Source organism: Sceloporus undulatus, chromosome 3, assembly GCF_019175285.1.
Source record: "Sceloporus undulatus isolate JIND9_A2432 ecotype Alabama chromosome 3, SceUnd_v1.1, whole genome shotgun sequence".
Taxonomy (NCBI): Eukaryota; Metazoa; Chordata; class Lepidosauria; order Squamata; family Phrynosomatidae; genus Sceloporus; species Sceloporus undulatus.
The window spans coordinates 271,314,583-271,331,549 of record NC_056524.1 but is presented as its reverse complement, the minus strand read 5'-3'; the positions used below and the strand labels follow the sequence as shown (position 1 = coordinate 271,331,549).

General features: G+C 45.9%; 1 protein-coding gene across 1 annotated transcript in view; it reads right to left on the bottom strand.

Annotated features, from left to right (window-relative positions):
* The window catches only part of ARMC9 (armadillo repeat containing 9), a 1,183,007-nt gene that overhangs the window by 33,976 nt on the left and 1,132,064 nt on the right, over positions 1-16,967 (bottom strand). The window contains exons 17-18 of the mRNA XM_042457396.1: positions 12,130-12,220; positions 11,054-11,112 (exon numbers count right to left, since the gene is read on the bottom strand). Coding sequence (XP_042313330.1) covers positions 11,054-11,112; positions 12,130-12,220 — 150 coding nt within the window. The remainder of the gene's footprint in view (positions 1-11,053; positions 11,113-12,129; positions 12,221-16,967) is intronic.

Below are 16,967 nucleotides of genomic sequence, written 5' to 3'. Positions count from 1 at the left end.
TAGTGTGAGTATTTTCATTTGCACATCCATATATATTCAAGAATACACAGGAGTATTGTATTCCTCATTACCGTGTATGGATCTGAAAGCTGGACAGTGAAGAGAGTTGATAAGAAAATTAATGCATTTGAGATGTGGTACTGGGGAAGAGTGCTGAGGATACTGCGGATGGCCAAAAAGACAAACAGATGGGTCCTGGAACAGATCAAGCCTAAGCTCTCCCTGGCAGCTAAGATGGAAGCTGTTGTACTCTAGTCACACCAAAGGAAGGCATGAATCATTAGAAAAGACAAAAATTCTAGGAAAGGTAGAAGGTAATAGAAAGAGAGGAAAACCACATGCCAGATGGCTAGACTCAAAGTAGGGAGGTCACACGCAAAAACCCACAAGAACTAAATAGAGCAATGGAACACAGGACATCTTGGAAATGTCTCATCCACAGAGTTGCCATGAGTCGAGGTTGACTTGAGGGCACCTAAGAACAACAAACAGGGATATATTCATGCAGCAGCACCTCATCCTGAAAACTGGGGCATTGACGGGACAGGTGGGAGAAGAAGTAGTGGTAGATTGGGATAGGGCCATCATAGCCCATGATGTAATGAGCTTCTCCACAGCTGCTCTGAGTGCCCTCCTTGTCTTTTTCTTCCCCTCCTGGAGAGAAAAAGTTTGCAATGTAGAAGAGGATGGATGTCTCCCCCCGCCCCCCAGCAACTTTTGCCCCATCTCCCCCAGGATCCAGCCCCAGAGCCTGAGAACCACTGCTTTAGGATACTGGCTTTCCAATATTCTCATGAGCAGCATGGAAACCAAGGCCATCATGCTGCTCCATTAACAGCCTCCAGAGCAGGGGTAGGCAACCCTTTTGAGCCGGGGGCCGGGTTGCTGTCCCTCAGACAACTGGGGGGGCCGAAGCCAAAAAATAAATAATTAAATAATTTTTAAAAAAATTAAATAAATAAATAAACCGGGACAAATGTAGGACAAAATTTTCAAATGGAGGGCACTTTTTAAATAAAAAATGGAGGACATGCGAAAAAATTTGCTGATTTTTAAAAAAATGTTAAGATAAATGCATGTTTCTGAGGCTTCTATAGACAATTGCCCCACCATGCCCCTCGTGTGAGACGCCAAAGGCCCCGGTGGCAATCGGCGGCAGGACCGGGCTGGGGCCGGTCCCAAGGCCTTGCCGGGCCACATTCGGCCCGTGGGCCACAGGTTGCCTACCCCTGCTCCAGAGGGTCTGAGCCAAATGCCACTAGGCTGGCAGGCTGGCATGGACAACATCCAGTAAATAATCAAGCTGGCTCAGTGGAGTCAGTGAAAGCAGGGATGGCGCCTTCTACATAGATTGCCCAACTCCAGTTAAGATGAAGTGATGAAAGGAAAGAGGCAATCCCTAAGGGTAAATATTTCAACATTTCCAGGACGCACAAGGCCAGAAAAGATCAACTCTGAACATTAGAATCACTGTTAATCAGGTTTAATCTCTTGCATGAAAAGGAACATTTAAATCTATCCTTCAAACTGCAAGGGCACAACTCCACCTCAGCTTTCAAAGGGACTGTCTGCAACAGCAAGCACTGTGAGAACAGGAAAAGCAGAAGCGGACGAGGGAAGGCGGCCAAACAATTTCTCATTGACTCAAACTCAAGTCCTTACTGCTCTCACAAAACATTCTTTGAAACTTGTTAAGCTGCATTAGCCCAAGAAATTACCACCAGACTTTGTAAGTTATTTATATATTGCAAGCATCGAGCAAACAGTATGACATCCATTCCTTGGCATCAAACATTACAGTAGGTCTCTATGTGTCTCCTTCTTTGATGGAGGGTGGGGTGAAGGAGGAAACTTAAGGAAACTCAATAAGGCATGAGCATGGGAACATGTCGGTAGATGGTGGCCCCAGGCTAATGAGTGAAATCGCCTGCAGTTTGGGATTTCTGTTTTCAGCTCTGAAAAATCCCTGGTTGTCATAATTGTGATTAGAAAGTCTTTTGTTTGGCAGTAACTAGGAGGGAGGAAAGTGGCACCTGAAGTTTAGAACAATTGGTTAAAAACACAACTCATCTGGAATAGGAAAAGATATATATTTGGGAATTATTTTTATTTTGGGTTTGAAGTTAAGTTTCAGAAGTTGTTGTTATTGCTGTGTGCTTTCAAGTCATTTCCGACTTATGGTGACCCTAACAGGAAGCTATCACAAGGTTTTCTCTGCAAGATTTGTTCAGAAGAGGTTTGCCATTACCTTCCTCTGAGGCTGAGAGTGTGTGATCTGCCCAAGGACACCCAGTGGGTTTTCAAGCTGGGAGCGAACCTAGTTTCCAGAGTCACAGTCCAACACTTAAACCACTGTGCCACACTGGCATGGGAATAATGTGGTTCACTGATTAAATTGTATGTGACCATTCGATTCCATTGTATCCACTTGGACACACAACTATTACTTTAAAAATGCCTTAAAATGTCCCCTAAAAGTTGAAAGGTAGAAACTCATATTTTCCATTACTGATGACAGCCATTAGCACAGAGCGGGAGTGGTGGCATATGGCTTCAGGGTGCTTCTAAATCCCTGAAACTTCCTTCAGCAGGCTAAAACCCTCTCATATACATGTCATTATTTCACAATCCTAGCTCAAAATGCTAAGTAATTCTTTTCTGCATTCCAAAGGAGCAATGTTCCCAACCTTTAAGATGCATCAACAGATTATTATTTGCTTTTTTAAAAAACAGAACAGGTGGGGAAAGCAACATTCTGCAATAACCTGGAAACCTATTCTGTAATCGAAGAAATACACCTGCAGAGTCAGAAGGATAGTGTGTTAGAGGAAATGTTCCACCTAAAACACTGTCAAAGTCCCTACTAGAAACTCTTTTCACATTGGATGAACAATGACAGCCCCACTGAAACACATACAAGTAGGGCATGCCACTGACTGCCAGCCCCTGGTCTTACATATAGCAGTCAGAGACAAACGGCCACAGAAGAGGATTGCTCCAATTAGCTGTTACTAACTCACTAATTAACCATTTGCATTCCCAACGCAGCCAAATTGCATGCATAGGCCTGTTCCACACGGGCCTTTGCGCCGCCCTCGTCACGTGCTAGGGGTTGGCTGAGGACCTAGCGTCCATACTGGCCTCACCCCTAGCACGTGACGAGGATGTAAAAATGGTGGCGCCCTATACACACGAACGCCGCCATTTTTATGTGCTGGACGCTTAGCGTCCGCATGTCGCGCTTGCCTTGCGACGTCAAGAGTGTGCCATTTGCGCACTCGTGCGTCACAAGCGCGGTGCGAAAAGAAGCCGCTTTTTGCGGCTTCTTTTTCCACCGCCGGGAAGCCTCCCCGTTTGGAGGCTGAGGCTTCGCGGCAGCGGAAATGGAGGCGGCAGCAGAGCGCCCTTCTTGGGCGCTCTGTAATGCACCTTAGAATCATACTGAAAGGGGCCTCATGGATGATCAAGTAAGTCCAAATCCCTGCTCAATGCAGGATCTCCAGCATTCCCAACAGGTAACTCTCCAGTCTCTATTTGAAGCAATCCAGAGGAGACCATCACCTCTGTAGGCAGTAGATTCCATTGCCAAACTGGTCTCACTGTCAAAAAGTTCCTCCTAATGTTCAATCAAATCCTATCCTCCTGTACCTTAAAACCATTAGATCTGGTCCTATCTTCTGGTGCAGCAGAGAATGGGTATGCACTCTGAGAACCTTTGCTATCTGTCCACTCCTCTTAATTCCACTCCACCTGATTTCCATGACTGACTAAGAATAGGTCCACAGAATCATAGAATTGGAAGATACCACAAGGGCCATCTATCTGAACTCCCTTCTGGCATGCAGGAAATCATAATCAAAGCATCCCCAACAGATGGCCATCCAACCTCAGTTTAAAGATTTCCAAGGAAGAAGACTCCAACACACTCCAAGAGAGTATGTTCCACTGACAAAGAGGTTCCTACTAATGTTGAGGTGGAATCTCCTTTCCTGGACCTTGCATCCATTGTTCTATGTTTTAGTCTTTGGAGCAGCAGAAAAAAAAGCTTGCTCCATCCTCAATGTGACACCCCTTCAAATATTTAAACAGGGCTATCATATCACCCCTTAACCGTCTCTTCTCCAGGCTAAAAATCTCCAGCTCCCTAGATCTTTCCTCATAAGGCATGGTTTCCAGATCCTTTACCATTTTGGTGGTCCTCCTTTGGACACGCTCCAATTTGTCAACATCCTTTTTGAACTGTTTTGCCCAGAACTGGACACAGTATTGCAGGTGAGGCCTGACAAAAGCAGAATACAGTGGCACTATTACTTCCTTCGATCTAGACACTATACACTTCTCCCTCCCTATTTAGGGGCATAAGAACCCCGTGAATATGGAAAATTTTATGTTCTTTTGTTGTCTGTTTTATTGAATCATTTCCTGTATTGCTATGTATTTTATATGTATTATCCTACTAGAGAGGCCCCTTCCTCACCACCACTCCCTTTGTGTCGTGTCTTTTTAGATTGTAAGCCTGAGGGCAGGGAACCGTCCAATTAAAAAGATTGTATGTACAGTGCTGTGTAAATTTACAGTGTTTTATAAATAAAGGTTAATAATAATAATAATAGACGCAAATAACAAAAATGCCATGTTTTACCTGAGAGGACACCTCTCTAGGAATCTCTAGCTCCTCCAGTGCAACTCTGTGGTCAACGTCCGACAGACACTGACCACAGAACTGCACTGGAGGAGATACAAATGCCTAGTAGAGTATTCTCTCTAGGCATCTCTAGGTCTTTCAGTGTAACTGTTAGTTAAAGTTGACAACAGAGTTGCAGTGGAGGAGCTAGAGATTCCTCGAGAGAACATATATAATCAAATCCGTGAACAATCAAATCCGCAAATATCAAAACCACAACTATGGAGGGATGAGTGTACTTTTATTAATCAATCTGAGGAATGCCTGGCCCCATCACTGCATGCCTTCAAATGATCCCCAAAGCCCCTTTTATTTACTACTACTTTCTCTGAGATAAAAAGGAAGAAAGAAAGGGGAGGGAGAGAAAGAAATGTGGCAGCACCTTTAAGATTAACATCTAAACATGGGCGTGTCACAGACACGCCGAAGGGGCATATTAGGGTTAGGAAGGGACATGTTAGAATTGAGAAGGGGTGTCCCTTCCGGACGCCCCTCAGCCCTAATACAGACTGAGTCCGTACAAAATGGTGGCACCCGTCCACATGGGGACCGCCATTTTGACGTATTGGACACATAGCGTCCGGACTAGCGCCTCGTGGCACCACTTCCGGGTCGCAGAAAGAAGCGCCATTTCGGCTATGTGTCGCGGACACATAGCGTCCGGACTAGCGCCTCGTGGCACCACTTCCGGGTCGCAGAAAGAAGCGCCATTTCGGTGCTTCTTTCTTGCTGCGCCTGGGAACCGCGCGGTTTGGCTGCTGTGGTTCCCAGACGTAGCAAATGGCAGCGGTGGCAGAGCGCCCTTCTTGGGCGCTCTGTAACACACCTTAGTTTACCAGGCATCAGCCACATTGGGTGAAAGAGGCCTCTCCTGCTGGTGATCGGGATATGGGTAGACATTTCCACCCCCTATGCACAAGTGAGCAAGTCATGATGAGGAATTGCAACAGAGACCCTGCTTCTGTCACAGCCTCCCTTGATCATGGAAGAAGGGTGGAAACATCAATCGCTTCATCCCAATTGCCAGTAGGACAGACCTCCTTCACCCAATGCAGCTGATGCTTGGTAAAATAGGTTTGTGAGGGCATTTACAATTGTAGTAATAATGCCATGATCTATGTAGAAATAGTGAATATGCAGCAGCTACAGATGCATAACTCTTAGGTTACCCATCTGTAACTGCAATACAAATGCAGTTACTATTATAGTGATTTACAATTTTGAAATTAATACTGTTAATGTGAAGTCGAAGGCTTTCATGGCCGGCATCCATAGTTTTTTGGGGGGGTTTTGGGCTATGTGGCCATGTTCTAGAAGGGTTTCTTCCTGACGTTTCACCAGCATCTGTGGCTGGCATTTTCATGGCTGGCATCCATAGCTTCTCTGAATATGCCAGCCAGAGATGCTGGCGAAATGTCAGGAAGAAACCCTTCTAGAACATGGCCACATAGCCCCAAAAACCCACAAAAAACTATTACTGTTAACATTTTATTAAAATATACATTGTATGATATAAGGTGAAAGTGGAAATATTTTGTCGAGACAAAAAATAATAATAAAGTGGACAGAGAAAACAGTACTGGTAATTCTGCATCAAGGCTAACTTTGAATCCCCCCTAACCTATCCAAGGCTCTCAATCAATCAACCAACCAACTACCTTTTATCTTTTATTTTCTCCAAGGTTTGTACTTTCTATTATATCATTCTCTATCTTTCATCACTCAATTTATTTCTTGGCTAGTAGTCATGTTAACTGGGGGATCCTAAGAGTTGTAGTCCAACAAAGTAAATTTTCAAGGCTGTGCTTGTGATGGGCTTGGGCTAAAGAAATACTACTTACTCTTTAAAATAATGTAAGAGAGTAAGAGAAAATAGATACATATAGCCCAAGATCCCATGGGATCCCATCCATCCTGTCATCCATCCATTTTGTTCAGTGAGAAAGGTAGGGTAAAGGTCAGAAGATCCTCAATACACTAGTAGCAAATCACCTGGGAATAGCCAACCTGGGGATTCAGAGAGTATTTGGTTTCAAATCCTTCTCACCCACAAAGCATGGTCCAGAGGGAGAGGAATCACTCTCACTCAGCATCCAAAGTCCTTCACGGGATTATAAGTAATACAAGGACAAACTTTGAGAACAAAATGTAAAGGAAGAGCTTAGAGCGTAAGTTGTTTGACATGAGCTGGCAACCTGCCATCAGGTGTTTCCTGGTATTAAGCTTATGTGAAACTAAACAGCACTTCAAAACTTGAATGAAATTCTGCACAAGTTGTATAGTTTGTAATAACTCATCAACTGCAGATAAGTGTTTCCCCACCTAGAGGAAATGCTCTCAGACTTTGTCCAAAGAGGAAGGAAATTTATTCTGTGGTGTTAAAAGATGTACCTAGGAAATGAATTTCACAGCCTTACTGAGTACAGAACACAGCAAACTGAGATGCTAGATCTTTGCCTTTCACCCTCAGTTTGGTGTTATGGCCCTTCAAGCCAACTCTGACTTTAGAGAACCTATCCTAAGTTTGTATGGCAAGGTTTATTGAGAGGAGGTTTCCTACTGACTTCCTCTAAGGCTGAAAGAGAGTTTGACTTACTCAAGGTCAACTAGTGTTACTTCAGGTACACATATCCAATTCTGTGTTTCCCTATCCAATACAGATTACGCTCAAAGAGGATCTGCAGGTTTTTGTAGTACTCCAAAAGCCTACCAAACCCCTTTGTCTAGAAATCACAGTCAGCCAAAATAAATAATGAACATGGACCAGATTCAATCACCTTTGTATGCTTGAAGAACTATCAGCTTTATGTCAACAAAAAGGCAGAACCAGGAAAAGAAGAGGTTGCTTACAAGCAACTGTGATTTTTCAGGTGGTCATCTGTGCAATGACACAAATGTGTTTTGCACCTGCGACTCCTGTCCCACAAATGCACAAAACTGCCAAAGCTATTCTCTCCTCAGTTTCTTTCCATCCCCCAAGAGTATAACACTGATCAGTTGTTCTCAGTGCTGAGTAGCCTCCTCTTCATTTCATCTTTTTCTTTCTCTTCTCTTTTAATTCTGATTCTAATTCTAGTCACCCCACCACATTTGCGGGGGTTAGGGACCAAGAACTCTCATAAATGTGGAAAAATCAGGAATATATTAGCCTCCTCTCACATGAATGATAAAGAGTCTGCTCCCACCAAGAGCACTACCCATAACTCTCTTTGCAACCTTGAAACACATAGCTTCCCCCACATTTCCAAAGTGCCTCCACTATCAATCTGATGTTAGCACTCACAGCTGCAAAGAATCCACCTTCTCTCCTCCGCCCCATTCTGCTCGGCCAGACAAAAGCAACGCCGTATCTTCCCCATTTTGACAACTGCATTTTCCTCATTTCAAAAGTCTTTTCACTGTGAATCTGATGTTTGCAGCCATCACCACAAAGGGAAGGTACAGTGTTGCTTTTGTCTGGCTGGGAGAGAGGAAGAGGAAGAGGAGGGGAGTTGGATTCTCTCAGGGTGGCTGCAAACATTGGATTCAAAGGGAAGGTCTTTGGAAGTGAGGAGGATGCAAAGACTGGCAAAGCAGGGGAATGTACAATATTGGCTTTGGCTGGATGGGAGGAAGGGTGAGGAGGACAGGGGTGAAGAGGTTGACCTTATTAAGCAAAGTCTCGAATAGTCAAAATCTCAAATCTGAAATCCGCGAATGTGGAGGACTGACTGTATTACATTCTCTTTCAATTTTCTTTTGGGAGGGTTCACACAAAGCTATCCAGCTTTAGAACTTACTGGTTGTAGTCTCTGCACTGAGCATAACCCATTTGTGTGAGGTGCAGAGACCACAAAGAAGTACTGTTTTTTCAACAGGTGATGTGCTAAAAAGTCTTCTGTCCACTTCAACTGGCAGAGGATCTTAAACTAAAAAGGTGAGAATTGGCTTCCTTTCTGTCTCAGTGGATGAAAGGTCCTCTATAACTTGAAATGTGACATAAGCATAGACTCTTACACATCTCCTGTTGACTGCACAGAGACCTGCACAAGGAGGACCTTCTTGCTGGATGCTGCCCAAAGTCATATGACTACAGCCAGGTTTATTCCTAGCACTCTTTTAAAGCTTCCCTTTAAATAGACCACAGAAGTCCCCTTTTTCCATGTCACTGAGCATGAGGCCCACTTTTCACAAACTGCTCTTTCAAGGCCACATCTTTGCACCCTTTTTATCCCAGTATATTTCCCAGAATTCCCCATCTCTGCTGTTGCACTAAGACACACACACCAGTGATTGCTGCAGACATGTCAGTCAAACTGTTAAAGCACAGAGAAGAAGAGAAGCATAACCTAGTTTCTGCTCTTGATAAAGGGAACTAGGAGAGGCATTGCTACTCCCACCCTGCTTCTCAAGACAAATGCCACAGAAAGAGGGATGAGGGATGGGGAGACCAGTCTGGCCCCATCCATCAACCAGAAGAGAAGGAGCTGCAGGTAGGCTGCTTTTCCCTTCCCTATTAGAAAGAACACTCCACATCAAATGCTAATGGGCCAAAGAGTGAAGATTTAAAGGGGAGGGGGCATGCTCTCCATTAGCCTCCAATTAATCAGCTAGGGGATAAGGGGATGCAAGGTTATGTGGTTATGAATTTTCAGGGGATGAAAATTATACAATTATTGTCTTTTGTATGCCCCCCTGAAACTGCTGGAATGAAAGGTGAGGTGGAAATGTTCTAAAGGATCAGGGAATAGAGATTCTGCCTCTACTAGACAGGATTACACTCCCTCTGTAGACACAGATTCGCAGCTTGGGTGTGCTCCTAGATTCGTCTCTGACCCTGGAAGCTCAGGCCTCAGTGGTGGTCTGGAGTATCTTTGAAGAGTTAAGGCTTCTGTGCCAGGTCTGCCTGTTCCTAGAGATGTCAGATCTATCCACGATGACACATGCCTTAGTTGCATCCCATCCAGATTACTGTAACACATTCAACACCGGTCTGCCTTTAAAGAGTGTTCAGGAACTTCAACTGGGCCAAAGAGCTACAGCAAGATTATTAAACTGGGTCTGCCTACAGGGAGGACACAACTCCCTGTAAGCACTGGCTGCTGATCCATTTCCAGAAACAATCCAAAGTGCTGGTGATCTGTTATAGGCTATAAGACTATAAACAGATCGGTCCAGGTTATCTGAAGGAATATACTCTCCCACATAAGCCTGCCCATTTCTGAGATCTTTTGGGGAGGCCCACCAAACTCACAGGTCTATTAGATGGGAACAGAGGAAAGGGCTTTCTTACCAGCTGTGCCCAGGCTCTGGCACCCTCTTCCCCAAGACAGTTTAGATGGGGTCAAGGCTTTCTCCAAACCTTTTAGCTAGAGAGGAGAGGGGATGAATCTTCCATCCTTTTCCAGTCTTAGTAGATTTCTTTTGGTTCTGCATGTGCCATCTGCAGAGCTTAGAAATTTTAATTACTTTGGATTGAAACTCCCAGAATCATCTAGCCAGTCTGCCTCTTACTTGAAGTAGATTTTCCCCCCATGTCCTGGTTGCTCTGGCTCCTACTCAGAGCATAATTCCCCCCTTCCAAGTCCAAAATTAGAGCTGGAGGGAGAAGCTGGAGATTTTCCTGACTGAGGTGTGTTTCTGGCCCAAATATCCTACGTCAGATTCTGACTGATCTTGGAATCTAAGCAGGGTCAGCCCTGTTTAGTACATGGACACCACGGGCTGTATTTCAAAGGAAGGAACTAGCAAAACCACCCCTGAATATTCTTTGCCTAAGAAAATCCTATGAAATTAATGGGGTTGCTGTATGTCAACAGATGACTTGAAGGCACATACACATGTAGCGTATGGTGTATTTTAGAGGCTCAACAAGAGGGTGGCTCAGGAGAGGGTTTGGCAAAAATATATCATGGATTGGCTAAGAAGGAAAATTTCAGGACAAAGTAACCCACTCTCATCAATGTCACTCTGAGCTCCTTGTGTAGAGAGGCTTACAAAGAGAAAAAATAACAGTGCTGTGGAACTCCCTCCCTAAGGCGGGTAGGATGGCTTCCTCCTTGCTCTTCTTCTACTGGCAAGTAGAAACATTCTCATTCCATCAAGCTTTTAGAAACTGACTGTGATGAGCTTTCAATGATGTGCTGTGTTGCTTTGTTAATTTTTTTAATATGGTCTTTTAATGCGTTTTTGCAGGCAATTTTAATTGCTTTTCAATTAACTTTACTATTTATACTTTTCACTGATGTCATTGTGTAGTTTTTAATCTGTACTTTTTGTAATAACTTGTATACCACCCTATGCCTCATTATTGGGGAAAACACACAACATAAATTAATAAAATAAACAAATAATCTATAGACTTTTCTGTGGCTAGTTTTCAACACTCACTTCATTGTTATCTTCTTTTTCCTCATCATCAGACTCAGCACTATCATCCAGAGGCTCATCTAAAAGACATAAATGAGAGAAACTAAGTACAGTGAGCCCACCCTACTGGCAGGCTAGCCATCCACAGACTGGAGTTCCCACAGATCACCCAGCCTCGTATTAGCCAATGGCAGTGTGCACCCATGGGCACACTGACACAGGTGTGTGCACATCATTACCCACTGACTTACATGGGCTTGAGTTCACTGGGTCCACTGTAGGGCAGTTTGCATCCAGTTCATTACATTTAATCTATGCTTCCCCCACACCCAAAAGACATTTTTTTAAACTGACTGAATCCTTACTGACATCCTTGCTGTTTATGGGCATGACATTGAGTGGATGTTTTCCTATCTCAGCCCCAGTGCATTTGGCCCAGTGACTTTCATCACCTTTGCCAAAAGCAAGCTGCCACAAGGTGGATTCTAGGGACACAATGGTGTTCACTTCACAGCGGAGTGGTTGTGTAGCTATTTCGGTTGAAACCAGACTGCAGTATTCAGGCACCCTATTGCAAAATTTTCAAAATTGGGATAGCAGAGATGTGCTCAATAAGAAGGGAATGGCACACCAACCATGTCACAACACAATGAGACAATTGCCTCAAGATGGGCTGCAAAGCTGCAGAAATGGAATCCACAAACTTTAGGCTGCTAGCCTCAGAGTGCTTATCTAGAACTATGTTCAACTGAATTAAGTATGACTTACCTATGATGAAACACAGGATTAGGCAGCAAAACTGCAGTCTTGGAAGGTAAGTACCACTGAACTCAATGGGGTTTATCATTAAATAAACACAGTTAGAGAAATGCTGTCCAGACTTACTAGTTCAAACAAAATCAGTGGAGCTTCTTTCTAAGTAAACATGGTCAGAATGTAACTGTAAAAGGGCTCCATGAATTGACCCTGGAACATGGATACTCCTCAGTTTGAAACTTCCACTTCTTCTTATCCTTTACTTCAGAGCAGCACAAGCATTCTAAGTATTTTCTCTTAATGATTTGCAGCCCAGATAATAACTGTGGTGTCCCTCTGACCTGATTTAAGTTGCTTGATAATGAACTCAATCTGCTGGATCATATCGGCGTTTCCTTCCTCGATGTAGCAGCGCAGAATGTCTTCCATTTCCTGAATGGGTTGGAAAACAAAGCAACATGAGCGGTTCATATGGGTGACCCCAATACAGGGTCATTTCACTGGTGACACACATGGCTTGTCTGGCTGAAGGAAGGAGGGCTGCAGTGAAACAGATGCACCCAATGACAGATGTTCCGTTCTCTCCACCAGCAGTAACAGTGGCTTGCTAAGCAGAAAAGAAGCCTTCAGTGCCAACCCCAGCAGACCTACTTTGGCTGGCTAAACCAAACAATGAATGATTTAAAGCAGCCTCTCTGGCTTGAGGTATGAACAGAACAAGGGAGGCACTGTGAATCACTGGACAGGGCAATCAACAGGTATGCCAAGCCCAGCTCCTTGCCTCTATTGGCTTTCTCCACAGTACAATGCAGATGGGTAGTGTCAGAACTCCAAAGCCAATAACTAATCAATATTCCCATCCACTGTAGTTACTGTTCATATTGTTGTAATGGCTTAAAATTGTAGTCTGCCAGCTTGCTTTGCTATGGGGGTTGGGATGCTTTGGCGGGATAATTGCATAGGTCTGGAATGCACTGTTTAATTAGTAAGAGACATCTGCAGAGCTTCTCCAAGGTCACCCTGCTTTCTCTAGCCTGGGAAGCAAACAGGAGGGAGAGGTGTGGGGAGTAGAAGGCGGGAGAGTAAAAAAGGTGGGGGCCAGCCAGGAGTGCTTTTAACTTGAGGCTTGAGATTTGCTTTTCAGAGTTCACTAAAAAGTCTGTCTGATCACTTTCATTCATATCTCAATAAACTTCACTGCTTTTAAGCAAGTTGCTGTTGGAGATTATTGGTGAAGGTTGTTGGATCTTACAGTTAGTGAACTCTTGCTGTAATCTCTTTGTCATCATGACCGAGGTGAAGGTGCAAGTTGACCCATCCGACCTGGAGATCGAGGTGGTGAAGGAAACCGAGGCCCTCGGGACTGAGGGAAAAGGTGGCGTCGAGGGACGCCAGGGAGCCAGGCCCAAGACCGGGACCGGCGCTGAGGAACAACCAGAGGACTGGTGGTATTTGCCAGCAGGGACCGGAAGACACCGGCGCCGGGCTGGCAGATTGACGGCCTGGGACCAAGGCTTGGGGGAAGCTATGTGGCAAAGCCCCGGAGCTGAGGACTTAGCGGAGGAGGTGGCAGGAGTCAAGGACGACCTCCGCCAACTGAAGGAGATGATGGCAACCCTGATGCCCAAAGAAGGGAAGAAACCGAGCCAGGAGGCCCGGAAGGCACCCGTAGCCACCGCCGCCAGGGCAGCCCGTCGGCTGGACCTGGAGGAGGACTCCGACTCGGAGGAGGAGGACGAAGATGTCCAGGGCTCCAGGCCGCCCTCTCGTCGGCGAGGAGCGGGAGGAACCGCACGCAGTCACCGTGGGGAAGCAGAGGCACTGCGGGAGCTGCTGGCTGGTAAGCTGGAGGCTAAGTTTAACGGAGACCCGGAGCAGCTTCCCTTCTTCCTCGCGCAGGTGGCGGGACACATGCGGGCGAGAGGGGACTACTTCCCGGATGAAGCCGAGAAGGTGAGATGTGTGGCCGGCCGACTGGAGGGCCAAGCGGCTCAGTGGTTGGTGCAGCTGTATGATTGTGGGGCTCCTGAGCTGCGGTCCCTGGATGCCTTCATGACGGCTCTTCGTGCAAGGTTCGAGGACCCATTCCGCGTGGATCGGGCGAAAGCCAAGTTCGCCACCTTGCAGCAGGGAAGCAGATCGGTGGCCGAGTACGTGATGGAGTTCCGGAGGGTGGCATCCAATATTACGGACTATCCGGACGCGATGATGACGCGCCAGTTCCAGGATGGGCTCCGCGCAGAACTGCTGGAGTGGATCCTGATGAAGGAGTCGCCCACGGACCTCCAAGACTGGATTCGTTGTGCTGGGGAGGCGGAGGCTACCAGGGAGCGGATCAAGCTGGCCAAGCAGCGGGCGGCTTTCCAGCAAGGGAAGGCGGCAGCGGCTCCAGGACGAGAGGGCAAACCCAAGACTACGGCGGAGGTGGAGAAACAACGCCGGATGAAACTTGGCCTCTGTTTGGCATGTGGAAAGAAGGGCCACCTGATTGCTGCCTGTCCGGAGAGGGCCACAGTCAAAAAGGTGACCAAGGCGGCAGCAACCGGCTCCGGAGGGTCAGGGAAAGGGGCAGCCGGCCAGGCGGCCGCGCCGGCAGGTGCCGATGACAGTTGCCCAGCTGTACCAGCTCCGGACAATGACATCCCGGACTTGGTGAGTGGAGGGGTTTCCATATATTACCTTGAAGTTAAATTGGGACATAAAATAAAAGGGACTACCGAGCCCATGTTGGCGGCTCTAGACTCGGGATGCACCCGATGTCTGATCAGTGAGAGACTGGTGCAAGCTCTCCAGATTAAACTGGAGCCTTTGCCAGAGACAATCCCTTTCCTGCAGATGGATGGGACAGTCATGGGGGGAAAACCCAGCAGCCACCAGACGGAGAGACTTACTCTACAGATTGCAGGACACTGGGAATCCATCCGGTTTGTGGTGGGTCCTACCAGGGGTTGTGATCTAGTGTTGGGAATAGACTGGCTAGCCTTTCACAACCCATACATCAATTGGAGAACAAAACAGTTGGTGTTCAACGACCCTGGGTGTAGCAAACATGTGGCTTTGTCGGGAACCCTGGGGAGGGAACCCAACCGAGCCACAGCGGTGACTGTATATGGCCCTTTCCCAAAAGCGGTCGTCAACCAGCTTCAGGAGATGGGGAAATTTCCATGGGTCTACCAGGACTTGGGGGCGGTGTTTGAGGAAAAGGAATGTGACCTCCTGCCGCCCCACCGGGACACGGACTGTGCTATAGAATTGACACCCGGGGCCCCGCTCCCCAAACCTAAACTGTACTCAATGACTCCTAGGGAGATGGAGACATTGAAGGAGTTCATCAATAAGAATTTGGCTAGAGGCTTTATTCGCCCCTCCAAGTCTCCGTTTGGGGCACCGGTGTTCTTTAGAGAAAAGAAAGATGGGACCCTTCGATTGGTAACAGACTATAAAAATCTGAATGCTATCAGCACGTGTAGCAAAAACCCTCTGCCATTAATGAAGGACATGCTGAGCAGGTTGGCGACAGGGAAAGTTTTCACCAAGTTGGACTTGAGGGATGCTTACTTTCGAGTAAGGATTAAAGAAGGGGATGAGTACAAAACAGCCTTCCATTGCCCCTTAGGGGCTTTTGAGTACTTAGTCCTCCCTTTTGGACTTTCTGGAGGACCTTCTTGTTTTATGCAGCTGATACACGAAGTACTGCAGGACCTGTTGTACGATGGGGTGCTGGTGTACTTGGATGATATCCTTATTTATTCCCCAGACCTGAAATTGATAATGGAATATATTCCTCTGGACAGCCAAAAAGACCAACAAATGGGTCCTTCAACAAATCAAGCTTGAAATCTCCCTGAAAGCCAAGATGATCAAATTGAGGCTGTCTTACTTTGGCCACATGATGAGAAGGCATGAATCACTGGAAAAGACAACAATGCTAGGAAAGGTAGAAAGATGGAAAAACCACATGCCAGATAGATGGACTCAATCAGAGGCCACAGGCCAGAGCCTGCAGGACCTCAGCAGAGCAGTGGAGGACAAGTGACTCTAGAGACATCTCATCCACAGGGTCACCGTGAGTCGGGAAAGACTCAAGGGCAGTTAACAACAAACAACAATGTTTCACGATATTATGGAACAGAATCATAATTTATTACAAACAAAACTATGAAGCGATAGAAAGGACAATAAAATCAGCCCTAATACTATGTGGGTGAATGTACACCAGTTTTAAAATCCCTTCACTGGCTGCCTATTAGCTTCCGCGCAAGATACACGGTGTTGGTTTTAACCTTTAAAGCCCTAGATGGCTTGGGTCCTGACTTCTTGCGGGAGTGCCTTCTCCCATATAATCCACCCTGCACTCTTCGTTCCGCTGGGAAGAATCTGCTCCAACCTAAGAGGACTAGACTTACTGCAGTGACCCAGAGATCCTTTTCATCAGTCGCTCCTAGACTCTGGAACAACTTGCCGGACGAAATCCGTCAGATCACCACCTTGGATACCTTCAAGAAGGCTATTAAGATGGATCTCTTTCGGCAGGCCTTTCCAGATTAGAATACCCTTGCTGACCTGCATCCCCCCTCTCTCCCTTTATCCTCCATCTTTTATCTTTTACCCTACCTGGACCCTGAAAATATTTACACCATTTTAGTATATTGTATACTAATGTTTTAACTCTTTTTTCAGTTTAATCTCTTTTTAGGACTTGATTATGTTTTTATGTGAGGGTGGAGGGGGGATTTGGGGGGGGATTATGGAATTTTTAATGCATTTCTCTTTTAATTGTATGTTATTTTACTGCTGTAATCCACTTGGATTCCCTGAGATTAAGCGGAATAATAATAATAATAATTATTATTATTATTACTACTACTACTACTACTACTACACTGGATTGGATTATGAGGTGTTGTTACATGTCTTTAAGTCAACATATGGCAATTCTATCATTGTCTTCCTGGCAAGATTTATTCAGAGGAGGTTTTCCACTGTCTTCCTCTAAGGGTGAGAGAGTGGGATTTGCCCAAATTCACCCAGTGGGTTTCCATGGGACAGCAAAGATCTGAAACCAGGTCTTCTGGAATCCTAGGGCAACACTCAAAGCACTACTGCAACATGCCATAAATACTCATGCATCTGGTCTAGCAGCATTTGGCAACTGAAGGAGAGTAACTTTCTGATGATG